Source organism: Pristis pectinata, chromosome 10 (assembly GCF_009764475.1).
Source record: "Pristis pectinata isolate sPriPec2 chromosome 10, sPriPec2.1.pri, whole genome shotgun sequence".
Lineage (NCBI taxonomy): Eukaryota > Metazoa > Chordata > Chondrichthyes > Rhinopristiformes > Pristidae > Pristis > Pristis pectinata.
In genome coordinates this window covers 73429829-73457243 of record NC_067414.1, presented here as the reverse complement: position 1 = coordinate 73457243, position 27415 = coordinate 73429829, and the positions used below count along the sequence as shown (strand labels likewise).

The window sequence follows — 27415 nt, the reverse complement described above, 5'->3', positions numbered from 1 at the left end:
AAGAGCGTGTGCATCACTCCCCTTCCTGAAGTCAATGACCAGCTCTTTTGTTTTGCTGACATTAAGGGAAAGGTTGTTGTTATGACACTGTGTATATAATGAAATACATGTTAATGTGTATTTTTTGTTATCTTTTATCAATTTAGTAAAAACATGAGAAATTTTAGTATGTTTATAATTCCACATCCACAAGTAAATCTCTGATAAATTTGTAAAAGTGATTTCCCTTTCAAAAATTTGTTGACTGTCAAACAGCTCCCTGTTTTCTTTCTAACACCTTTCTGAAATGTGGATTGGAAAATATGTGCAACCCCACAAGAATCATTCTAAAATCTGAGTCATTTTGGTATATTGCAACCAATCTCTCCAATGTCTCTGCCATCTTTTAGAACATTGGGATGTAGACATTCAGATCCAAGAGACTTGTTTCTTGTGTACTTCGTTAACAAAAATTGCTTGCTCTTTTTAATCCCTTTATTTCTACTTGTTTCTGGAATGTTTTCTTTGTTCTTTACTCAGACCTACAGTTTATAAAATACTGCTTAAAATAGCTGTTTCTTTCTTCTCCCTACAAAATTTCTCTTATAACAGTCTTTAAAGCATCCACTACCGACTTCATTACTGTTTTTAATATACATGGAAGATTTTGAAAAAAATTATTTCCTTCTGGTTTTCTCATTTAATCTTCTCCTGTTTTATTGACTCATTTGCTTTTTTTCCCCATTAAATCTTCCCAGTCCTTGGGCTTATTATTATTCTTTGCAGCACTATGAACTTTTTATCTTACACTGTCCTTCTTGGCAAGCCACAGACAGAAAACTTTTTTGTTTTGCCATGGAGCATTTATTTCTCAATAGGGTACAACATTGAGAATTTTCAAATATTTCTCCAAATGTTTATCATAGCTCAAACATTGTGCTACTTTTTAATATAATTTCCCACACACTAAGGATAGCTTGCCTTCATACCAAGGTATTTGGCTTTAAGTGTAGGGCTCAATATCACTAGAGAACTTAATGTCAAATTCTATCAAAATGGCACTCTCTCCCAAAGGATCCTTTACCATAAGGTCAGTAATTAATCCTGTCTAAGTACTGAAGACACATTGGTTAGTTGAAATACATGTTGTTCTAGGGAACTGACTTGAATGAATTTCATGAACATGAATCTGGACTACACTTGCCAACTTGATTTGTCCAGTCTATGCACATTTCTTCCCCTTGGTTATTGTATTAACTTTATTACAAGCTCCTGTAATTCTTTGTTTAATGTTGTTTCAGTGCAGGAACAATTATCACTTGGCCTTTAAATAAATCCTGCCAGTTTACCTGTCCCTGATTATTTTAGTTTGCCTGTCCTTGAATCGTATAGCTCACTTCATGTGGCACAAGGAGATTGGCATTGAAATTATCATTTTAAAAAATTCTAACATTTTACAGAAATATGGTAGTGGGGGCCTTGCATTCTTTATACATTTTGTACTGCAATTCTTAAACAGAATGTTTTTCTTCAGATATTTACTTCTTTCCACTCACATTTTTATTTTGGGAACAGTTTTTTATTAATCTATAGCCACAGAAAAATATTAAACCACCTTATTCCAAAGTTGTTAGAAGTATTGCAAATGATGACAGGTGTGTGCTTGCTGCAATTAATCTTTTTTGTGATTTGACTTTCAGGACCATGCCAAGTCTATTGGAATACTTAAGCTACAACTGTAATTTCATGGGTATCCTAGCTGGGCCCTTGTACACATACAAAGACTACATTGCTTTCATGGAAGGCAGAACGTTGCACATGAAGTGTACTGTAGTAAATGGAAAAAGAGATGAACGATGTGATCATGCAGAACCTTCACCTGTGGTGAGAATTTTAAATGGCAATCTTGCTTAAACCTGGACAAGCTATTTTGAAACAGAGGAAACTATTAAATCAATTTGATATTTAATTTTGCTTATTATACTGTATATCACAGAATATAATTTGGTCCAACTTAATTCTTCAGTTGATATCCTCCAGATGCAACAATATGGTTAACAATGCTTTAGGAAATGGCATGCCATGATACCATGTTAAAAGTTGCAGATAAGTACTGTTCCACATTGTGCCCTGTTTTTGCATGTTAGGATTTCTGTCATCATGCCAATTTGTCTTGCTGCTATTATTGGCAACCTTCTGAACGGAAAGTTTGACACAAATTTTAAGTCATCAAGAAGTGGGCCTGAATTAGATTGAATTGTCGATCAGAGATAATTTGGAATTTAAATTGCCAGACATTTTAAATCTGAGCTAATTGAACAATCTGTCATCATTTCAAACATCTAAGGACTGACAAAATTGATCTTTGCATGGCCAACAGATAATAGAATAATTAGTGCTTGAATTTAAAGGCATGGGAAACATTGGAGATCAAATTCAACTTCTAAGCAAATTTATTTAATTGTTTTTGGATCACAAAGGAAATCGAAATGACATGAAATTTTAGCTGCTGCTATGTAGGGTAGAAGTTATTGTCTTGACATTATATGGATGTGATCTGCCTAGGTTGTCTCTGAACTGTAATAATAATCTACAAGCAGACCATAGCATACTGACACCTAAGAAAATAACTGCAGAAGTTTCAGAAGGGAATGGAAACATTATTTTGAGCAGATGGCAGGGTGATGGAAAAGACCACATTTGGAGGGATAAACCCAATAACTACAGACTTGTCAGTTTAACCTCAGCTGTGAGGAAAGTTTCTAGAAACAATAATCACCAACAGAACTAACAGTCACTTGAACAACTGTGAATCAATCAGAGAAAGCTTGCATAGATTTTTTTAAAAGTAACTAGTACTCAACTATATATATAGAATTTTGTGATGAAATAACAGAGGGGTTGATGTAGACTTCAAAAAGGTTTTTGATAAGCTGCTATATAATAGACTTAAGTATCATAAATGGTTAAAAAATAACATATGGGATCCTGACCTTTATAAAGAGAGCCATGGAGTACAAGGCCAAGAAAGTCATGCTGAACTTCAGTAAAACATTGTTTGGGCAACAACTGGAGTATTGTATCTTGTTCTGGGCACCACACATTAGAAAAGGCGTGAAGGCTTTGGAGAGGATGCTAAAGAAATTTACTAAATTGATTCTACATCTGAGGATCTGTTTATATGGACAAACTGGAAAAGCTGAGATTGTTCTCAGCAGAATAGAGGATTGTGAAGGGTACTAATAGAGGTGTTTAAAATCATAATGAGTATAGGCAGAGTGCATATAGAGTAACTCTTCCTGTTGGTGGAGAGGTTAAGAACAAGGAGACTGCACCCATGGCTGTGTGGCTAAGCACAGCTCAAACCCATCTATAAATTCACCAATGACACCACTGTTGTTGGTAGAATCACAGATGGTGATGAAGAGGCGTACAGGAGTGAAATAGATCGGCTGGTTGAATGGTGTCGCAACAACAACCTTGCACTCAACGTCAGCAATACTAAGGAACTGATTGTGGACTTCAGGAAGGGGGAAGGGGAAGTCGGGAGAACACACACCAGTCCTCATTGAGGGGTCAGCAGTGGAAAGGGTGAGTGGCTTCAAGTTCCTGGGCGTCAACATCTCAGAGGATCTATCCTGGGCCTAATACATCAATGTAATTGCGAAGAAGGCATGCCAGTGGCTCTACTTCATTAAGATTTTGAGAAGGTTTAGTATGTCACCAAAGGCTCTTACAAATTTCTATAGATGTATGGTAGAGAGCATCCTGACTGAGTGTGTCACTGCCTGGTATGGAGGCTCCAATGCACAGGATTGCAAGAGGCTGCAGAGGGTTATAGACTCAGCCAGCTCCATCACGGGCGCAACCCTCCCCACCATCGAGGACATTTTCAAGGGGCGGTGCCTCAAGAAGGCAGCATCCATCATTGAGGACCCTCACCACCCGGGACATGCCCTCTTCTCATTACTTCCATCAGGGAGAAGGTACAAGAGCCTGAAGACCCAAACTCAACGATTCGGGAACGATTTCTTCCCCTCCACCATCAGATATCTGAATGATCCAAGAACCCATGAACACTACCTCATTATTCCTTTTTTTTTGTGTGCAATATTTATTTATTTTTGTAATTTATAGATTTTTATGTCTTTGCACTGTACTGCTGCTGCAAAAGAACAAATTTCACATCACCTGTCAATGATAAAAATCTGATTCTGAGTCACAGATTAATGAAATGAACCAGAAGTGACATGGGGAAAAAAAAATCTGAAAACCTAAGGTATTTGCTATTTTAGTTTCATAATATTTTAATGTTTAACTTCCTTCTGTTTTCTTTTCAGCCAGCTGTACTGTGTAAACTCCTTGTCTGTGGGATTTCTTTGACTTTTCACCTGACGGTCACAACTATGTTCCCAGTGGCATACAATATTGATGAAACTTTTGTGAATACAGCAAGCTTAGCTAGCCGAGTATTCTACCTTTATTTTTCATTAATGGCTGCCCGGCCAAAATACTATTTTGCTTGGAGTCTTGGTGAGTATTCAAATACTTTTTGACTAACACAGAAGCATTGACTTCTGAGTATTTTAAATATTTGGGACTGCATTTTTTAAAGATTCTACTCGTGGAATGGCTTAGAATTGCATGTTAGTGGATGTTTTCATTTATCAAAGAATGCAATGATGACCTCAAGTGGTTCAAAACACAAATTGGACTCGCTTTATATTTTTCATGATATGAATTAATATATAATCAGTAAATTTAACATTGATATCAGTTGTGATGAGTGAATAAGGAAGCTGTTTCCTTTAAAGCTGAACTGTGATTGAAATGCATATCTTAAAATAAATCAAAGTGGCACCCTATTCCAAGATTGGGAGAGAAAAAAGTAGTGTGGAAATATCATGAGCATTTGCTAATTCCTGCCCTGGTACTTTTACTTGCTTTTTTAAAAAAATAAACCTATTTGATCTCTTATGCTGCTACTGTTGTCCCCAGGATTTGATATGCATTAGTAATCTCAATAATGATGAAACAGCTGTAAATTTATCAGGAAATCTAGTGCCAGTAAAGTTAATGCATTATCCTGCATGCCTGTGGGGGTGCATTTATCGTTTCTCTTGTGCCCCTCCCCATATTTTATTTGTTTCCTTACAGCACCATACTCCACACCTTGTCTTTCAACCAGCATTTTCCACCACAAATTTCAGTTGCTTATGTGGTCCAAGATTTTACTATTATTATCGCTATCTCCTTATTTCTGTCTTGGCCAAAGTATTATCTTGGGACTGTGACTGTGACACCTTGGTTCTATACTCCACAGCCAGGGGAAACCTCAACCCTGCAAAATCTTAAGGATTTTGTACGTTTCAGTGAGATTACCTCAAGAAGTGAGATGGATGAGTTTCCTTTTTAGAGTTGCAGTGGATATGATTTGGGTTTGATTAGTGCCATTTTGGTGCTGTGAAGAGCAGGAGCCTGAAAATCCAAGCATGGATCTGGGAAACTGAAGTGTGAAGGAGTATTTTGCAGGGGTGTAGAAGTCAGATTTTTTTTATTGAAGAGTTATGATTGTTTTGAAAGGGGTGAGATCAGTACCTGAGGGGATAGAACGGTAGCAGGGACTTGGGAAGCTTAATCATCAGCACTTTAGATGGGTACAAACTTGAGGGAAAAGGTTCTGAGTTTAATGGGCAATATGAACTCAGAAGTGGCCTGGACAGAGATGGAGCAGAAGCTGGAGAAAAATGTGGGTTCAGGGCATACGTGGGGGAGTCTTTGGTATATTCAGCATGTTGTTTGCTTTTGTCTTCATTTCTGAACCATCCTTAGAAAATTTTCTTATGGTAGATCATATGCAACAGCATGTTGGGAGCTGTAGTTATCAAATATTGAGCTTAGTTTGTGTTTTAAGTCCTGATATCTGCTTGGGAGGTCAACACCAATTGTCTCTTGGTATTCACTTTTGGTATTTACACCTGGTAATTGGTTTATTATTGTCACATGTACCAAGGTACAGTGGAAAAACTTTTTGCATGCCATCCATACAGATCATTTTATCACATCAGTACATTGAGGTAGTACAAGGAAAAGTCTTTTACCCAGGGTTGGGGAATCGAGAAGTAGAGGACATAGGTTTAAGGTGAGAGGGGAAGGAATTAATACTAACTTGAGGGGCAATTTTATCACACAGAGGGTGGTACATATTACGGAACAAGCTGACAGAGGAAATGGTTGAGGTAGGTACAATAACAATATTTAAAAGAGATTTGGACAGGTACATGGGTAGGAAAGGCTGAGAGAGTTATGGGACTAGCTTAGACTTGGTTGGTACAGACGAGTTGGGCCAAATGACCTTGTTTCTGTGCTGTGTGACTCCATGAGAAAGGAGATTATAGTGTTACAGTTACAGAGAGTACATTGCAGGCAGACAATAAGGTGCAAGGCTGTGACAAGGTGGATCATGAGGTCAAGAGTCCATCTTATTGTACAAGAGGTCCATTCAATAGTCTTATAAGAGTGGGATAGAAGCTGTCCTTGAGCCTGCTGGTACATGCTTTCAGGCTTTTGCATCTTCTGCCTGACAGGAGAGGGGAGAAGAGAGAATGACTGGTGTTGGAAGGGTCCTTGATTATGTTAGCTGCTTTACCAAGCCATTGAGAAGTGTAGACAGAGTCCATGGAGGAGAGGCTGGTTTTTGTGAATGACTAAACTGTGATCACAACTTTCTGCAGTTCCTTGTGGTTTAGGGCAGAGCAGTTGCCATACTAAGCCGTGATGCATCCAGATAGGATGTTTCTATGGTGCATCAATAAAAATTTGTGATGGTCAATGGGAATATGCCAAATTTCCTTAGCCCCCTGAGGAAGTAGGGGTGCTGGTCAGCTTTCCTGGCTATGGCATCTACGTGGTTGGACCAGGACAAGCTCTTGGTGATGCTTATACCTCTGGAACATGAAGCTCTTAACCATCTCCACATCAGCACCTTTGATGTAAACAGGAGTGGGTTCACCGCCCCACTTCCTAAAGTCAATGACAAGCTCTTTTGTTTCATAATGCATTTATAAAACTGATTTAGGGAATTATATTTTATTGTAGTTGTGGATATTCATGAGTAAATAATGAAGAAAACCTAATAACGGTATTCATGTTTTTAAAAGATTTATCATTGTACCATTAAATTTTATTTTGAATAGCTGATGCTATCCACAATGCTGCAGGATTTGGCTTCAATGGTTATGATGAGAAAGGCAATGCACGTTGGGACTTGATTTCAAATTTAAATATTGTCAACATTGAGGTGAGAATTTTTCTTTCACTTAATGACAACAACATTTGTGTGGCACTTATGAGCCCCAATTCTAGTTTCTCTGAGATATGCCAAGCCTGTGGCCTGGAGACTATGCATCCTTCTCTGTGACTACTGAGGTATTCAAGCATGGGATGAGGAGAACATCTGAATCTGGAAAGTGTGCATAAATAGCAAAAATGATTATGCAATCCTTTGTCCACTCAACTTGCTTTCTTCTGTGACAGAAAGTTAAACTTTTACCTTTCACAAAGAGGTGCTGCATGTTTGTGCTTCATTGTTAACCTAGATTTTGTGTAGATAAGATCTAAAAAGAATTAGATTATCTGCTCCAGACGTGAAATATTTATCTTTAAACAAATATTATCACCACCAACCCCTCCTCTGTTCCAACAATTCCTTGGAGCTTTATTAACCTACTCAAGTGGGGAAAAAAATGTAATTTCCATTTCAATGTTTCCTTTTTTGCAGTCAGCAACTAGTTTTAAAATGTTCATTGATAACTGGAACATACAAACAGCTCTCTGGTTTAAAAGGTAAAGATCTGATTTGACTTTTTCTTCAATTTATTGCAGTTGTTGTGTTTGTTTTGGTTCTGTGCTTTGTATATATTTAAAGAATATAGGTTATGTTGTATCCTCAGGATTTTAATTGTGGGATGCTAATTACTATGAAGGCTTGTTTTGTAAACATTCAGCCTAATTTTTCAGCAAATAACTGCTTCAATACCCCAGTTTACATCAAATCACATACTTCCGTAACTATCCGAAATTATTAATTGATACATAAAGTAGAATTCCTTAAGCATTTGGCAAATATGAATGCTCCAGTCCAAAGTTTAAAATCTGTAGCAAGGTTATCATATCAGTCAAAATACTTTGAATGTAGAATGGGCTGGAATGCATTGATGGCCAGTCAACTGTTTCAGAGAATTGCCAACTATCTGCAGTGTGCTTTCAGGACTTCTGTGCCTGCCCATTGCTGTACAATGTTGTCAGAGCCATTTAGAGACGACGGAAAAAGCTGCCTGATAGCACACGAGAAATGTCCAGGACATGGGGAATCATGTGGCTGCAAAAGATAAGTGCAACCCTGAGACTAGCACAGGAGGTATAATCAAGAAGCAGAACAACTCAAGTACAATTTGGGACTATGATTTGAGATAAAACTCTACTCAATTAATTAACACTAGTCTTTATAAGGATAATGTGAAAAGTATCAGGTTGATCCTTACGGAAACAAACTCGACAAGCAACTGATGCTTTGGGAGATCGGTCTAACGGAGTTAAAAAAGCTGTTTACAAAAGCTCACTATGAAATTTTAACTGTGCCTTTCACTTTCAGAGTTTGCTATGACCGCTGCCATTACCAACCAACAATAGCAACTTTTATGCTCTCTGCAATGTGGCATGGAGTGTACCCAGGCTATTACATGACATTTCTTACAGCAATACCAATAACATTAGCAGCTCGTGCAGTAAGTGATAATTTGGATTTTTTAATGCAACTTTTAATGGCATAATGTCACATTCTTATATTTTCTCCCTTGCCATGACAAAACTTATTTCAAGTTCTTAAACTGTTTTAGTGAAAGGAATAGGAAAGTCTGCAATCACACTTTCTTATTTTTATTGAACAAAATGCATTTTGATACATTGTCAAATTCAGTTAGTTACCTCTATTTACACAATTCAATTGACTCAATTTAAGTATAGGCATAGTTTTATGATCTGTACAGTTAGAACAAGAACATTACAGCACTGTACAGGCCCTTCGGCCCATGATGTTGTGCCGACCTTTTAACCTGCTCTAAGATCAATCTAACCATTCCCTCCCACATACCCCTCTATTTTTCTGTTATCCATGTGTCTATCTAACAATCTCTTAAATATCCCTAATGTACCAGTACCCCTGGCAGTGCATTCCACTTTCCCACCACTCTCTGTGTAAAAAAAAACTTACCTCTGATATGTCCCCTGTACTTTCCTCCAATCACCTTAAAACTATGCCCCCTCGTGTTAGACATTTCTGCCCTGGGAAAAAGTCTCTGGCTGTCCACTCGATCTATGCCTCTTATCATCTTGTAGACCTCTATCAGGTCACTCTAGCTCACTCAACCTATCGTCGTAAAGCATGCTTTCCAATCCAGGTAGCATCCTGGTAAATCTCCTCTGCGCCCTTTCTAAAGCTTCAACATCCTTCCTATAGTGAGGCGACCAGAACTGAACAAAATATTCTAAGTGTGGTATAACCAGGGTTTTTTAGAGCTGCAAATTACCTCGCAGCTCTCGAACTCAATACCCTGACTAATGAAGGACAACATGCCATATGCCTTCTTAACAACCCTATCAACTTGCGTGGCAACTTTGAGGGATCTATGGACGTGGACCCCAAGATCCCTCTGTTCCTCCACATTGCTAAGAGTCCTGCCATTAACCTTGTATTCTGCCTTCAAATTCGACCTTCCAAACTGAATCACTTCACACTTTACCAGGATGAAGTCCATCTGCCACTTCTCAGCCTTGCTTTGCATCCTATCAATATCCTGTTGTGACCCTTGACAACCTTCTACACTATCAACAACACCACCAACCTTCGTGTCATCTGCAAACTTTCTTACTCACCCTTCCACTTCCTCATCCAAGTCATTTATAAAAATCACAAAGAGCAGGGTTCCCAGAACAGATCCTTGCAGAACACCACTGGTCACCGACCTCCAGGCAGAACATGCTCCATCTACAACCACCCCCTGCCTTCTATGGGTGAGCCAATTCTGAATCCACACAGCCAAGTTTCCCTGGATCCCATGCCTCCCGACTTCTGAATGAGCCTATCGTGGAGATCTGATAAATGTACCCCGGCAGTGATCTGTCCGAGCATAAAATCTATAGATAACCAATATAGACAAGAAAAATAGAGTACGGAGCTTTAGTACATTTTATACCTTTATTTAATATGTTGTAACTGTAGTAAAGCAACTTTTAAAAATAATTTCTGGTAATTCTTTGCCCTGATTAAAAGCAACATCTATGTATAAATAGCAGAAACCAAGAGAATTTGAAATATTTTTGGATTAAATTTATTTTGATGGAATGCCAATACACAGATATTGGATTTTGCACTCTAAGACAATCAAAATTATGTCAGAATTTCTGGTAGCTATTCAGAAGGAAAGTCACAACTGTGCTTTGCAAAGTAAGCACATGTTGATTGTTCAGTGGATAAAATGGGGTGATTTCTTCCCACTGCTGAGATGCAGCGTGACAGCTGCAGCTCCCATGCTTTTCTGATTTAGTGTAGTGAATGAATAAGAAATCCTCAGTTGATGAGTATAACAAACTGTAGCATTACTTTCAAAGCAGGTTTTGTCTGAAGTATTGCAATCAACTACCTTGTTTTTCCAGATTAGAAACAACTTTCGAAACTATTTTATCAGGACTCCAGCTGTCAAATTATTATATGACATTGTCACCTGGATTGCAACCATGATAGCAATAAGCTACACAGTTGTGCCATTTGTTTTGCTCTCAGTAGAGCCATCCCTAAAATTTTACAGGTGAGCTGAAAATATCTGATATTTGCTGGTAGTTTTTACTGAAGTAGAAAAAAAAATGCTCTCTTGCACAACAACAAAGGTTAAAGGAGAATTAAGTGATTTAAATGTAGGTGGAGTTTTGATGGATAGGAAGAAACTGCTTCCATTGACAGATGGATCAATCACAGAACATAGATTTAAGGTAATTGTGAAAGAACTGGAGGAGAGATAATAAGGTCTTCCTTGCTGTGTTATGATCTAATATGCACTCACTGAGAAGATGATGGAAACAGTTCCTTAAAAAAGACAAAATATTACAAGGCTGTAGGGAAAGAGTTATGGATGGGGTCAATTATTTAGCTCTTTCAAAGAGCAGGTTGAATGACCTTCCTTTGTGTTATATGATTCTTTGATACAAGCATATGGAAATGTAAATCTTGCTATATATGCCTTTTTAAAAAAAATCTTAATATTGCCATCCACACTAATAAGTTTCCATTAATATCAGTTTCCATTATTTCTGTACAAGCAAGATGCATCCAGGAATTGGACAGTTTTCTTTTGTTCAATCAAATCTATATCTTCGCTGTTTGAGAGTTCAGTATGTAGACTGCACAAAAGCTTTCTGGTATGCTATAAAAAATAAATCTATTATGCTGTCATTTACTGTAGTGAATAAGTTTTAATTTTATTACTTTTTGCTTGTAGGAAATGGGTTTGAACACCTCCTTTTGCCTCTTAACCAATGCCTTACTTTGACTTGAGATGAAAGGTGATTAATGCAGTTGTGCCTGCTAGATCATACAATAGAACACTACAGCACAGTACAGGCCCTTCGGCCCACAATGTTGTGCCGACACTATCCTGCTCTAAGATCTACAGTATATAACCCTTCCCTCCCACATAGCCCCCTTTTTCTATCATTCATGTGTCTATCTAAGAGTCTCTTAAATGTCCCTAATGTATCTGCCCCCCCAACCTCTGCTGCCAGTGCATGCCACACACCCACCACTCTCTGTGTAAAAAAAAACTTATCCCTGACATCCCCCTTATACCTTCCTCCAATCAGCTTAAAATTATGTCCCCACGTGCTAGCCACTGTCGCCCTGGGGAAAATGTCTCTGACGGGCCACTTGTTCTATGTGTCTTATCATCTTGTACACCTCTATCAAGTCACCTCTCATCCTCCTCCTCTCGAAAGAGAAGCCCTAGCCCGCTCAGCCTATCCGCATAAGACATGTTCTCCAATCCAGGCAGCATCCTGGTAAATCTCCTCTGCACCCTCTCTAAAGCTTCCACATCCTTCCTATAATGAGGCGACCAGAACTGAACACAATACTCCAAGTGTGGTCTGACCAGAGTTCTATAGAGTTGCAATCTCACCTCACAGCTCTTGAACTCAATACCCCGACTAATGAAGGCCAACACTCCCTCTTTCTTTTTCAATCTTTTTATTAAGTTTCAAATTAATGTACATAACATTAGTGATTATACATAATGGTACAAAGAGATCAGGATAACAAATAATAACAGTTGACATATACACTCACAGGGAGTAAAATATATAATCTGAACCTCCTAATCTCTTACTAAACGAACATGATACAAAAGAATTTGAAAAGAAATTTAATTATATGAAAAGAGAACCCCAAAATTAGGAAAAATAATAATAAACAAAAGTAAACCAAAAACTTAAAAAAAAAAGCTGGACTGATATTTCTTTGGTTTTAAAAAAAATATTATGTTGTTAGCTCTGCTCCTCTATATTCAAAGGTTATTGAAAAGGATTCGAGAAAGGTCTGGTTATATCATATGGAAATACTGAATAAATGGACTCCAGACTTGCTCAAATTTAAGCAAAGGACCAACAGTACCATTCCTAATTTTTTCTAAGTTTAAGCATGTTATAGTTTGAGGCTAACACTCCGTACGTCTTCTTAACAACCCTATCGACCTGCATGGGAACCTTGAGGGATCTATGGACATGGACCCCAAGATCCCTCTGTTCCTCCACACTGCTAAGAGTCCTGCTAATAACCTTGTATTTTACCTTCTAATTCGATCTCCTGAAGTGTATCACTTCACACTTATCCGTGTTGAACTCCATCTGCCACTTCTCAGCCCAGGGCTGCATTCTATCAATATCCTGTTGTAATCTACAGCAACCTGCTACACTATCCACAACACCACCAACCTTTGTATCATCAGCAAACTTACTAACCCACCCTTCCACATCCTCAACCAAGTGATTTATAAAAATCACAGAGCAGGGGTCCCAGAACAGATCCCTGCGGAACACCACTGGTCACCGACCTCCAGGTAGAATACGTTACATCTACCACCACCCTCTGTCTTCTATGGGTGAGCCAATTCTGAATCCACACAGCCAAGTTTCCCTGGATCCTATGCCTCTTAACTTTCTGAATAAACCTTCCATGAGGTACCTTATCAAACACCTTAGTAAAATCCATGTACACCACATCCACTGCTCTACCTTCATCAATGTGCTTTGTCACATCCTCAAAGAATTCAATCAGGCTCGTGAGGCACGACCTGCCCCTCACAAAGCCATGCTGACTGTCCCTAATCAGCCTATGCTTCTCTAAATGCTTATAAAATCCTGTCTCTAAGAATCTTTTCCAGTAATTTGCCCACCACTGAAGTAAGACTCACTAGTCTGTAATTCCCAGGGTTATCCCTACTTCCTTTCTTAAACAAAGGAACAAGATTTGCCACCCTCCAATCATCCGGCACTACTCCTGTGGCCAGTGAGGACGCAAAGATCGTCGCCAAAGGTACAGCAATCTCTTCCTTAGCTTCCTGTAAATAACCTTGGATATATCCCATCCGGCCCTGGTGACTTATCTATCCTAATGTTTTTCAATAGTTCCAGCACATCCTCCTTCCTCACATCAACATGCCCTAGCAATGGATAATAACGATCCTAATGCATTACTTGTGTGGGTGGGGGGGAGAAACAGTTAAGAATGATAAGATATTTATTAGTCACATGTACATCGAAACACACAGTGAAATGCGTCTTTTTGCATTACTGAGAATGTTCTGGGGGCAGCCCGCAAGTGTCGCCACTCTTCCAGCGCCAACATAGTATGCCCACAGGAGTTGTACGTCTTTTGGAATGTGGAAGGAAACCGGAGCACCCGGAGGAAACCCACACAGACGGGGAGAACGTACAAACTCCTTACAGACAGCGGCCGGAATTGAACCTGGGCTGTTGGTGCTGTAATAGCATTACGCTAACCACTATACTGCTGTGCCGCCCTATTGCCATCTACTCAACAAAATGGCTCCCATTCAATCTCCTGTGAACAAGAATAACTATGAACTAAATCTCGTTATGAAGGAGTTGTGAACTAAATCTTATTCCTAAATTAATACAACTATAATATACACAAACTAGTGCTGTTGTACTACCATATTGTGCAATGATGCTGATTTAGAACATCCATGGTATTTGATTGAAAAGCAAGTACTTCAGTGATTAAGCAGGCATGTTTGAGACATTTAAGCATGATAAACAGGGAACCAGAATTTCTGCTATATTATTTTTGGTGTAATTCGCCTAAAGTTTTTGAAGACAGCATGAAAATTTGGAGAAATTTAATGCACAAATTGCATAAAGCACAAATTGAACTTTTGAGCTACTTTAGAGTAGAAATCAGAACAAAGCCCTCTCTACACATACCAGCAGCACTTCCAAGGCTGAATTGTCATTCTCTATTAAGTATTCTCATTTATAGATCTTCAAGGGGACTCGAAAAACCCAAGCAGGTTCTTCGTTGACTGAAGGTGATCAGAAAATGATTCCATCACTTTTGATCATTTAAAATTTGTTTCCTCACAGGTCCTGGGTTGACACTGATTTTCAATCGTTATTTTGTAGCAAACCCATTTCCAACTATATTCAAGCTTCTCCAGATTTCCATTCTTACGTACATCAAGGAAAGCTTTTAAAACAATTTGAAAACTCCAAGCACAAGTGGTTGTGCTGGTGAGGAGATGCATTTCAGTTGGTGAAAGTACCCCAAGCAGAAACTGTACCCTACATGTGTGCCTAATCCAGTACCTCCAATGCTGCTATATATTTGTTGATTACAAGGCCTATTCCCTTTAGAAAGATTAATTTGAGTGCAAAATGTTTGAGCAGGGCTTTATGGATCAATTTGCTTACAAGGGTCTGAAGGTTTAAGTGGTTCAAATTTTATTCAGTTAATTCGAGTAGAGCATACTCGATTAAACTATTTGTCCCACCAATAGGTTCATGGGAAAGAGCAAGGAAAAAGTTATGAATTGATTCTTGAGTCTCAAGACAAAGCAAGCAGAAAACACAACCCGCTGGGGATTTTTCAACCCCTTTGTGATTGCCGTCTTCCCTGTCGGGTTCAGAAAAGCCTAGTTCCAAATGCAACTGGATGTGATTTAATAAAATGCTTCTTATCAAATAACGTTAAGAATTGTCGTGCTTTGATCTCTTGAAAGACTTCTGAAAGTAGTAGTCTCCATCTTTAATTTTCTTTGTGCTTAAGGTTCAACATGGCTATTTGTTCAAAACTCACCTGCAAGCCAGAATACACTAATCATAATGGTTCATAAGATATTACATTAACAGTAAGTTCACAGTACTTCAGGTACCTGTTAATGTTGAGTTTCTTTGGAGTAGGCTATTTTTGTATCTCAAAAATAGCAACCCCTCAAGAAACATTGAAGGCTTAAAGATAAATTGAAGCTTCATCTGTTGTTTGTGAAATAACCAGTAATAAAAAAGGGAGAATGGAAGAGCAAGATTTTGAAGTCTAACATGAGAAAGATTAAACCTAGGAAAATCGTAGCTAAACCAAAGACATCCCTGCAGTTATCAAGATCCTACAGAACATATAACCTCAATTTTGGCCTACACAGTGCAACATTTAATTGTATCTACAGTCATAATCAGTTTTAAATAAGTTTACAGTTTTCACAAAAGTAAACAATTATTCAACTTGATCCACAAAGAATGGGTATAATCACTAGAATGTCATGTAATTGAAAAAGAAAGTTGAATTTTTAGACACTTTAAATCATTGTCTGATGAATTCAATAAAGAGCACATTCTTTGGACAAGACACTTTGTGCATACATGGTAACCCAAGACGGATGAATGCTAATTTGAGAAGTCATCTTGGATATGTTATGCATCAAAAAAAAGATTATTCATTATAGTTGATTCTCCTCTATTCAGCAAATGAAGGTGCCAGTTATTTCTGTTATGAACCTCATTGTTCACCAGTTTCTGGTATTCTGACCTAATGTGACCATTTTATACTTGGCAACCTTCAATGCATAGAAGGTTCTATAAACATTCACTATTGTAATTTCATGATCTTTGAAAAAGTGTAGACAGAGGCCAATCATGTGAGAAAGGAATAAGTGTGTGGAGCTTTGTCATAGAAGTAGATCATTTGATATGTTTTAAATATGATATGCCAAAGCAATGGTGTGTCTGTGAATTGCAGTGTTTTTTGAGAAGCATATAGAATTTAAGGATTTTATTTCATTAAGAACGTAATCAGCAATTATGATTGGCCTTGTTCTTAAGATGCTCTCAACTTGTATTCTTAGTCACAAATAAAGCAAAATAAAGACAGGTTACTTTAATGTTGTATGCTACTTGGGATTTTGGTGAATGTACAGTACTGCAGTTGGGTTTTCTTTAGAATGAGATGTTTTAGTAAAATCTTCAGTGGATAAAAAGGAAGTTCTTTATCTGTACCACCATCAGTTGGGAATGGTGGTGGGCAGTTAGACATAGCAGCCCATCCTGAACTATGGTCTATCCTAACACCAGAGTCTAAGCGACAAGCCTGATGTGCTGAAGGCATCTTCAGCCAAAAATACAGATTGGATGATTATATTTGAGTTTCCTCTGAAATGCTCTGTATAGTATTTGGAAATGGCTGAATTCACTAGAAACACTTAATTGACCATAACTTGCTATAGTGGTATAGGAGCTACTATTAGTAAGTTTGCAAATGGCATGAAGATTGGTGGTGTTGCTGATAGGTAGGAGGATAGTTTTAGGCTACAGTATAGCTTTAAGGTGAGAGGGGAAAAGTTTAAAGGAGATTTACAAGGCACGTTTTTTACATAAAGAGTGAGAGGTGCCTGGGAAGTTCTGCCAGGGGAAATGGTGGAAGTAGATATGAGAGCAATGTCTAAGAGGCATGTAGACAGACACATGAACAGGAAGGGAATTAAGGGATATAGACTATGCGCAGGCAGATGTGCAATTTAAATTAGCATCATAGTCGGCACAGACATTGTGGGCCAAAGGGCCCGTTCCTGTGCTGTACTGTTCTGTGTTCTATGTACTATTGCATTTTAAGTGATTAGGGACTATCACTAGTCCTCTGTTACTAACTGGAAAGAGGAGTATAGGGAAAGACCTATTAAAAATCAAAGGGTGCTTGTTTTCTATAGTCCAGTTGAATGTAATGGGCAAGTATTACATGGTTTATTTACCTCCTGGTTATACAACGTAATAATCCCATGGTATGGGAAGGAGTTCTGTAGAGAATAAGGCCAATTGAATGTTTGGTAAGTTACTTGCTTTTATTGATGTTCCAAAACTTTTTTTTAAGTTGATTGTTTTCAATGATGACCTGAGGATTTTTAAGCAGATGCATTTGTTACTTTATATTATCTCTTTTTGATGTTTATGTCTATTACCTTGAAATACATTGTTTTTCTTTCATATAAATGGGTACCAAAAATATTTTTTAACTTGAGATGAATTAACTGTTTACACATTTATTTGCAATTCTGTCATTGCATACTTGGTTAACATTTAATTCTTTTCTTTCCTAGCTCTTGGTGTTATTGTCTCCATGTTGTTCCCCTGTTGGTCATATTGGTATTGCCAGTTAAACTAAGACGAAAGGAAAATGAACAGCATCATTCAAAACAGAAACGGCCAGAAGTAGAAAACCTATTGACCTCGAACAATTATTCTGCTTTGAATAACAATTTGGACCAGATACCAAGACCATCATGAACATCGTGCATTTGAATAGGAGGTTAGGACTGCAAATAAATTCATTACCTTCTTTACCAAGTGAGAGTCATTTAAAGAGGGTATGGTGCTGTTAGATTTCTGCAAAGTATGCTTCAAATAGATGTTTTTTTTGAAATACCAGACAGAAGAAAAGCTCATTTTGCTTTTCAAAGTATGCAAAAGGGATGAAGAGTGAAATTAACAAATCATCAGCCTCATTATACATTAGCTGGTTAGAATTACTCCATGGGGCATTCTGTCCCATTCCAGAGATGATTTGATTTCTTGCTCATTAAAATATTACTTTTGAGAAGTTGTATTAAAGAAATTTATAGATAAGCCATGTTGTGCTTTATAAAGCCACATTCAGCCAACTAGGATCTATGGAACAAACCAAAACTGTACCTGATCCTGGAGATGATGAAATATTAGAGTATTTTAAGTGATTTAGTCTTAACCGATCCTGACGCAGAGGTGCTGTTGGTTTGTGAAAACCAACTTGACTCTAGTGTAATGGAGTTATCACACAACTTTCATCATTTTTTTCTTAAAACTTGGCAAACTTATGAGTTAATGTGACTGGCACTTGTTTTGATATTTTATAAATCAGATGACACAAACTAAGATATTTTTGTGCATTGCTAATAGGAAAAATAGCCATATTTGGCAAGCTTGGTTAATTAGTTCCTTTTTTAATAAAGATAACTATTTTACTGCATTCTTTTGGGAAACTTGGAAGCAGGCTGTTTGAGATACATAATTTGAGCCTGCACCGCTGGGTTTCACAGCAAAGGGCACAAGATTGTTCGTATTGATTAAAGGAAGATTTGCATTTTACAGAAGCTTTCATGGCTGAGTGTGTTTCAGCCAACCAGATTTTTTTGAAGAATAATTTCCTTTCTATTGTTCCACAGTTTAATGTCTATTGCTGTTCCACTGCATTAGACAGACAACAAGCAGAACATAATGTTGTTTGCACTTTAGGATTACTGCATTCCATTTGCTGTGTAATTTGACAATTTATTCCATTTGCTGTGTAATTTGACAATTGCCATTGGCTCTTTAGAGATCAGGCAATATGTTTTGGAAAGTGGAAGATGGAAATGAAAGAAGATGGGGTATCTTGAGATGGAGTATTCTGCAGACATCGAAATTTAAGGAGTGTGCTGTACAGTCCCTCTTGGTTGATAGAGTCATAGGCTTCAGTGAAGTTTTAAGAAGGCAGTGTATAGCGTTTGGTGTTGCTCTCTGCATTTTCTTGGCATTATTGTGCCGTGAAGATTATATTCGTCGACTGCCTATATTGTCCTTCATAAGTTCATTCTTGGTTGGAGGAGCAGAGGGATCTGGGGGTTCATATTCACAGTTCGTTGAAAGTTGCCTCACAGGTGGAAAGAGCAGTTAAGAAGGCCAATGGGATGTTGGCTTTCATAAGTCGTGGGATTGAGTTTAAGAGCCGCAAGGTTATGATGCAGCTTTACAAAACTCTAGTTAGGCCACATTTAGAGTACTGTGTTCAGTTCTGGTCGCCTCATTATGGGAAGGATGTGGAGGCATTGGAGAGGGTGCAGAGGAGATTTACCAGGATGCTGCCTGGATTGGAGGGTATTGAATATGAGGAGAGGCTTAAGGTGCTAGGGCTTTATTCACTGGAAAGGAGGAGGATGAGAGGAGACATGATAGAGGTATATAAAATAATGAGAGGAATAGATAGAGTAGACAGTCAGCGCCTCCTTCCCAGGGCACCAATGCTCAAGACGAGAGGTCATGGCTTTAAGGTTATGGGTGGGAGGTTCAGGGGAGATGTCAGAGGGAGGTTTTTCACCCAAAGAGTGGTTGGTGCATGGAATGCACTGCCTGGGGTGGTGGTGGAGGCAGATACATTGAACAGGTTCAAGAGCTTGTTGGATAGGCATATGGAGGAACGTGAGATAGAGGGATATGCGGGAGGAAGGGGTTAGGTAGTGTGAGGGTGGTCTGATGGACGGCACGACACGGTGGGCCGAAGGGCCTGTTTTGTGCTGTATGGTTCTATGGTTCTGTGGTTCTTGCTGGAGCGGGCCCTTCAGTGTTTGGGCTGTGAGATGGTTTTAATAGTGCTTGGGAATCTGCACATGTCATTGGCTGACAGCAAGTTTCTCTTCCTACCAACCATCTGTTCTTTAGGTTGCTGGTTTTTGGTTGCCTGCAGAAATTCAACTCAATCTTGCATTTGCTTCATGATGGCTTACAAACCATGGTGTTAACCAACAGGTTCACAACAGAGTCAACCTCTGTGTGGACCAGTGCAAGCAAGACTACATCATTGCCCCAATTCTGTCTTCAATCTTTCTCACTACAAAGTGTCCTGCAGAAATGGAGCTAATCTACAACATGATTGGGAAACTGTTAAACCTACAGTGTCATCATTCCTGAACCAAAATCACCCCAACCTCTTGTTGTTGGCCTCCGATATACATACGTTGCTTGCGTTTGCACACTTTTGAAGGCTGAGCTCCAAATCATTGTTTAATCATTCACTGAAGCATACAAGAGGATGGGTCTTGCGCTCAACATCTGTAAAAGAAAGGACCTCTACCAATCCACTCCCACTGTAAAAAAAAAAACCACTCTCTGACAATAAAGATCGACAGCAAGACCCTGAAAATCTGAACCACTTCCCATATCTGGGGAGCCACCTCTGTGAAGGCAGATAATCAGTGATAAAATTCACTGTCACAACCTTTGGCCATCTGAGGAGAAAGATGTTTGAATATTAGTGCCTCAAGCCTGGCAGAAAAGTCATGGTCTACCATGTAGCAGTTATCCCACCCTCATATATGCTGCTTTGACTTGGATTTCCCTCAACAGGCACATCAAGGCACTGGAAGATTCCACCTGTGCTGCTCGGTGCTCTTCCAAGTCCATTTGAAGGATAAGCAAACTAACATCAGCATCCTCTCTGAGGCCAAAGTCCCCAGCATTAAGGCTCTAATTCTATCCAGTCTGCTCCATTGGCTGGTCTCGTCCTGTGTCTGCCTAACATCAGACACCCAAAACCCAGAGCCTCAGAATATAGTCTCCATTAAGGGAAGAGCTTATCAGAAAAGCCTCCTTGAAAAAATGTAACATCATGACTCCTGAGAATCCCTGGCCACTGGCTGCTCAGTGGGAAAAGAACATTTGGAATTGAAACTACAGTATATGCATTGTGAGCATGCAGAAGCCCATCATAAATGGTGGAAGTATTAGCGTACCGTCCCGCAAACTAACCACTCATCCATCCTGTCAGGCATTTGCTGCTGTTTCTGTGGAGATGTCTGTCATTCCCACGTTAACCTTGTCAGTCATCTTGAATTCCCCAGAACCAGAATGGAAGCAAGGCGTCCTTGACCTCAAGGGACTACCCAAGAAGAGGGAACTCCATATTAAGTTTGGGAGATATACTTGTATGGAAGTACTGAAGAAAATTTAATTGCTCAGGTGGTAAATTCTTGGAGTTTAATTCATAGAAACTTGGGAGAGTTTGACTCTTTAATTGTTTGATTTGAAGTTTTTTTTTTCTCCCTTATGTGTAGGGACACTTTTGTCGTGCAATTACCATTTAAACCGTAAATTGCACACAGTATTTTAAGTAGGTCTTTGTTGAAATTTGAAGGGTTTGACTTCCCAAACTACAGAATTTTTTGGATTTAATTCCCCAGGTTGATTTCTGAATTCCCCACCCATCAGCTCTTCCCCAGCACTGAACCTATTTCCATATCAAAAAGTTTTTTTGTTAACATCATTATCCATCACCTTGCATTGAAGTTCATTTGCCAATTTTAATCCATTTCTTTTCTCCCTCTAATTCATCAACATCTCCACAGATTAATGCATTGGTCAAAAGAACAAGGTGTGGGGACCAAACTGGGTGGCATAGGGACTTTTTTTAATTTAAGACTATTAGTGCCAATTTGCTTCCAATTTAAATTGCAAGTACATTTTTAGTACAATTAATAAATTGGTGGTTGTTGATGTCAGTCCTTGAGGAATGCTAATTCAACAACAATTGGGCCTCTATAATGCCGCTAACAACATGTGCTCAGTTCTCCCAGGGCTCCAGTGCTCAAGTGCAGAAGTTCCAAACCTCATTCAAATTACACAATCTAAAGAGATTGTCTTTAATTTTTGGCAAGTTGTGAAGTAAATGGAAGTAGTTGGTTGGGGTATTCAGTTTGGTTTGTTTGAAATCGGGGAAGTTACGGGGTCATCGGAAGAGGCTGTAGTGAAGGTCTGGTCAATTCAGTAACCAAAGTTGGACCTTGAACTGTACTTTTATGATTGACAAGTATGAGGTCTTCAGCTGGTCCACCGGGAAATGAGCATGATGGGGAGATTGAAAGGAGTAGTAGAGCAACTTGCTGGAAGTGGGAAGGGAAGGATGATGGGAGAGGCAGCCCCATCCACAAAGGGTGTTCAGCACTTAGATCTCCCATTTCATTGAATTGAAGACCAATGTTCCAGGAGACTGTGCTTCATGAAATAACAAATCACAGAGTCTTAGTGTGTTACAGAAACAGTAGGGATAGGGCTGCCTTGTCAATGAAGGTCTTTTGTGGTGTCCTAAAGTTTTTTTGGCTTCTTTGTTTCAGCTAGCTTCATTGAAGACTGTTTGCTTGTAAGGGATGAGGCTCCAGGTGGCCTTGCAGTACCTCTACCAGCTCTGAGTGAAGAAGGCTAGCTTGGGGTAGTTCCAGTCCACTGACATTGGCAGAAATCTGGGCTGTCTGGCTAATGGGTGATGGATACTGACAGGGGAAATAGGGGTGGGAGGACAAAGGCTGTTACTCTAAGCAGGCTTGTGTTTCACAGAGCTATTGCTATTTTAAACGGGATGGTACGTCAATAGTTCTGGTAATCTGAGTACATGTTCAACCATCGACATACTGAAATGCTGGTTCAAGAGTGGTGCCCAAACCTACGATGGCAATTGTCTTGTATGCCTGAAGTCTAAGCTTCCACTATGATACTCAAGCAACTGATGACTTGTGCTTGCATTGTAATGGATGCTGACATCCATCATCAGAGTCTATGGGATCATTGTGTCTACTGGTATTGAAATGCAACTTTCAACTAGTTCTTTGTTGGATAGGATGGGCACCATTCTCTGCATAAATCACTGCAAGTTTGGAGCTTGGCCCTTCCCCTTAACTCCTTTGACATTGCATACCAGCTTTTTGTCAGGCCAGCTAATGTAGTACATTAGCATTAATTTAGTTCTTTAGATTTCCCCATAGAAAGCCTTGTTGTAAGCCTTCTGCAGCAGAATTCATGCATGACCTCACACTCCTGGTCAACCCTTTCTTGACCACTGACGTTTAATGCCTGGTGACATTGTGTGCAGAACTTGCTTTTTAAAATACTATTAAATTAATCCAAATATCAGACCTGAGCTATCCATAAAGGGGGAAGGGGGGAGGGGGTGGGTCACAAGATTGAGGATGGTGGAGTTGGGAATTAGAATTGAAAAAAGCTTGTGCAATGAATGGAAGTGTAATGAGTGGGGAGGAGAACTAGGCAGAAAATATGGGCATTTTATATGGTCAACATTACCTGTAGCAGTGGCTTCTGCAACAGCAGCTCCAACTTTAGAAAGTACTCCTCCAGGATCATGAGCAAAGGCTTGACCTGCTCCCACTGGCCACTTCATCCTGTAATGGAGGAGGAAGTGTAGTACAATGTGATTGCCTGGGGCCCCTACATAGTTAAGGAGGTGGCAATTTGTGGAAACCAGATACAGTGTAGTGATGAATATGTGAAATTGTGGTTGGGCATGTGAAGTTCTGCTGGATATGAAAATGTATTTGCTTCAGGGGGTGCATTGAAGTGAGCCATATGTGGGCCTTGTGCTTCATGTAGGGAAGAAAGATGATGTATCATAGCCCTTGACACTGAGACCATTAAACTACTTACTGCTCAAGATCTAGATTCTGGCTTTGATTTTCATTGTTCCCTCCATATCACTGGACAGCTTCCTGCCGCCTCCCCACCTGTGAGTGGAAAATGTGTACCATCTACTGGTATCTTAAGGGTTGCATCAATTAAATGGAGCCTCATTCCCTGCCATTTTTTTGTGGAATGGCTTTCACCATGTTTTTGGAGCCACAAGCCACCTCCTCTTTAAGTAGGTTTGTTCATTGCTAACTAGCACCAACTGTTGCTAACCTCTCCAAAGACTGTGCATTTGTTTACGTTAGACCCACAAGTAATGCATTTAACTCTGACTGCTGACTCCAATTGTGATGAGATTTGCATCAAGGATTTTGTGTGGCTTTCACTGGCATGCCAATTTGTTCCCTTATGTTATTCAGATATTTACATATCTCATACAAGATAGGAGGAGGCCATTTAGTCTATCAAGTCTACATTGGCCTCAGAGCATTCCCATCAATCCCTTTCTCCCACTAATTTCCCTTCTAGGTTTACATCAACTCATTGAGATACATTGTTCATAACTGGTCTATATCCAAACCCATCTCCTCATTTCTCCCTCATTGACAATGTTTAATCCAGTTTGAAATTATCTTTTAATTTAATACAGCCTAATTGTGTTTATTAACCTAGTGTTGAATTGTGCAGAGGCTTTCCTGAGACCCATATTTATTACATCCATTTCATTTTGCTCTTCTGCCATCTCTGTAATGGCCTGGGACAACTGTGTTTTAACATTTGAAGTGGGTACTGTTCATCTCCAACTATTTTTCTCTTTACTGAGAAAGATGTTAATTGTCCCAGCTATGAATACATGAACAAGTGAGGTAATTACCAAGAATTAATTCTGCCTCATTTCTTAAACAGGAATAATATTAGCTGAACTTCAGTCCTCTGGTATATATCCGTAGTCATTTGAACCCTAAATAAAGTGATGCTCCTCAGTTGTGCAATAGTAGGTGTACAATGGAATTCTCATGTCCCAAGTCTAACCACTGTCTGTGCTCTTAATGAAATGGCTTCAGAAACTTGTAGTTAAGTGTTGTTCTGTGCTTGACTTGCATTGCAGATCTACTACTAATGCAAGATTACAATCTACTCTCAAATCTGCAGGGGATTTATTTGACCTTTGGCTTCCTGGAGATTCATCTGAAGGGCTGATTTCAGAACTTCAAAATTTCTAGCAACAATGCAACCATAAACAACAGATGTGAACAACAGAGACACACGATATTGTGAAAGGAACCACTTGTTCTCTACACAGGAAATACTTATTTCCCTACTATTCACTTGTACTTTTAATTTGTCAAACCATTGGTTCAGATGGCAGAGAAAGAAAGGACATTCTGAAAACCTCAAACAGATTGATCACCTACATTTTGAAACACTGAATACCTATTTTTATGATTTAAAAATTGGGTCGTTAATATGTAACTTGGTTATCAGCTTTAATGTTTAAGGTTTTTGATGAAAGACTTCTGACTTTTTGGTAGTCACTCTAGTCCTGTTTGTAGCATAAAGTGGAATTGCACCATCACTAGAATCCCAATCCTGATGATAGGCTGCATTCAGTTTTGGATTTTTTTGGGTTTTGAGTAGATGATTTGTTCTGAATAAACTTAACATGCACCTGTTCTTCTTTGCAGTTGATATAAAACTGGTTAAACAGAGACAATTTTGTATCAAAATCTGGAAAAAAACTGGATAAAATTGAGTTGTTATATATAGATATTGGGAACTAAACATTTTTCTGATTCTAATTAATTTCTAGTGTCAAATTTGAAGCTTTAAAAAGAAATAGAAATTTTTTTAATTGATCAATAAAAAAAATGTAGAAGTTCTTGAAATTATTGAAAGAAGTGGAAAATTCATTTCTAAATTATACTAGTGTTAATAATGCTCCAACTGGAGCTTTTGATACTGTGCAGGTCCTGAATAATTGAGGCTCCTGCAAACTTCAACCATTGGTCACTTAACAAAGGTGGTGCATGGCTGTGACAAAATGTTTTTAATCAGTTTTTTCTTTGAGGTGGTCCACTGCAAAATAAGTAATGTTTACCAAGTTTTAATGTGAATCATTACCAAACACAATATATTCATACTTCAGATAAAACTTGCATTTTATCAAGTTCTAAATAAGAATACTATAGTTACAAGGGGGAAAAAAATAAAAGAATTTGTGACTTCCCTGAAAAAATACGGCAACATTGCTTTAAAATCCATACATTCATGTTGTACATTTTATTTAAATAGCCTCTCAACTTCCATTTTTATTCAAATCTTCGACCACCTTTACATTGAGTTTTTCCACATCTCTACTGTCTAAATTTTTGAATGACAAATTCAAAATAGGGAATGAGATTGCTGTGTAGCAAATCATAAAAAAGCAAGAATTATTATTTTCCTTGGGACGAGAAAATAACATACCCTATCAACTCTGCTTGTAATAAATCTGTTGTTCTTTATATGTTCAATGCTCATTTTAATATTAGTTTTCGAGAGGGCTAAGTTTAATTTAAGACTATGGTTTCATTCTTTTCAACCAGCCTTGCCTTCTACATTCTGGGGTTTGGCTGTTTATCCATGGTTGAGATGAATATTAGAATATTTAAGGTAGAGTAATGATAGCATTTTTATTCCATGTATTTGTAACATTGCACTGTAATTAATGGTATATTAGCTGTATCAAGTTTACAAGGTGAGACTTTTTATTAACTTTGTATTATCTGCACAAAGTGGTGAATTGCATTAAAATTTATCCTAGTGCAATTCAGTTCGGGAGAATGGTTGAAAAATATTTTCAATGTCAGAAGATGAAATATTAGGTGTTTTTATAGATTTAAAAACATCAACTGTTCAACCTGTTGTGATTTGTTTCTGAATTTAACCACTATAAATGAATTTGGATTGGCTTCCAAAATGGTTTAAATAATGAGGAATTCCTCTTAAATACTGACTTTGTAAACAATTTTATTTTTCTATTAATGCTACATTGAACATGAATTAGTTTCTTCCCATTGTAAAAAAAAATGTTCAGTGGCTATGGGCTTTCAAAAACTTCCATGTTTAAACTGAAGAGAATCACCAAAATATGCCTTTCCAATTTTCACAATGTTGTCTATTTTTAATTCTTGTAGCAAAATTATAATACAATATTTTGAACTATTTTTTTGTTTATTGAAATGTGTAAAATATTTTCTACTTGTAATCTGCAGGAAAAAAGCTTTTAAAGAGCTGCACTGATGTCACTTCAGAGATTCTTCACCTTTTGTAGAAGCTATATTTGATTGTTTTGATACATGATGCCAGCTGTTGTGATTTGTTGAAGTGATTGTAACATCGTATAATGTAATGTTTCATTTGTGTGATGATCAAAATTTGATTAAAATAATTGCTAAGAATTTGTCTCTGTAAATATAAATTGGGTGCCTGATTTCATTATATGGGGGATGCTCCCTTAATGAATTGTTGAAATGTTCTAACTCTATTATACTGATGATATTGCCACTAATATGGGGAGCGGGGATGTTTTTTGTATTTTTGATTGTCACTAATGCTATTTATGGAATTGTAGAATGTACAAGAAACT

The 27415-nt window shown here is 38.3% G+C and overlaps 1 protein-coding gene across 2 annotated transcripts in view; it reads left to right on the top strand.

Moving 5' to 3' along the window:
- Window positions 1-27238, top strand: part of mboat2b (membrane bound O-acyltransferase domain containing 2b) — a 124060-nt gene extending 96822 nt beyond the window's left edge. The window contains exons 7-14 of one of the 2 annotated variants that reach the window (XM_052024532.1): window positions 1680-1863; window positions 4320-4512; window positions 7176-7279; window positions 7760-7824; window positions 8633-8765; window positions 10693-10844; window positions 17688-17896; window positions 24896-27238. In XM_052024532.1, coding sequence (XP_051880492.1) covers window positions 1680-1863; window positions 4320-4512; window positions 7176-7279; window positions 7760-7824; window positions 8633-8765; window positions 10693-10844; window positions 17688-17874 — 1018 coding nt within the window. In that variant the 3' untranslated portion in view covers window positions 17875-17896; window positions 24896-27238. The remainder of the gene's footprint in view (window positions 1-1679; window positions 1864-4319; window positions 4513-7175; window positions 7280-7759; window positions 7825-8632; window positions 8766-10692; window positions 10845-17687; window positions 17897-24895) is intronic. The other variant, XM_052024533.1, reaches the window with a different exon arrangement.
- Window positions 27239-27415: the final 177 nt, after the last annotated feature.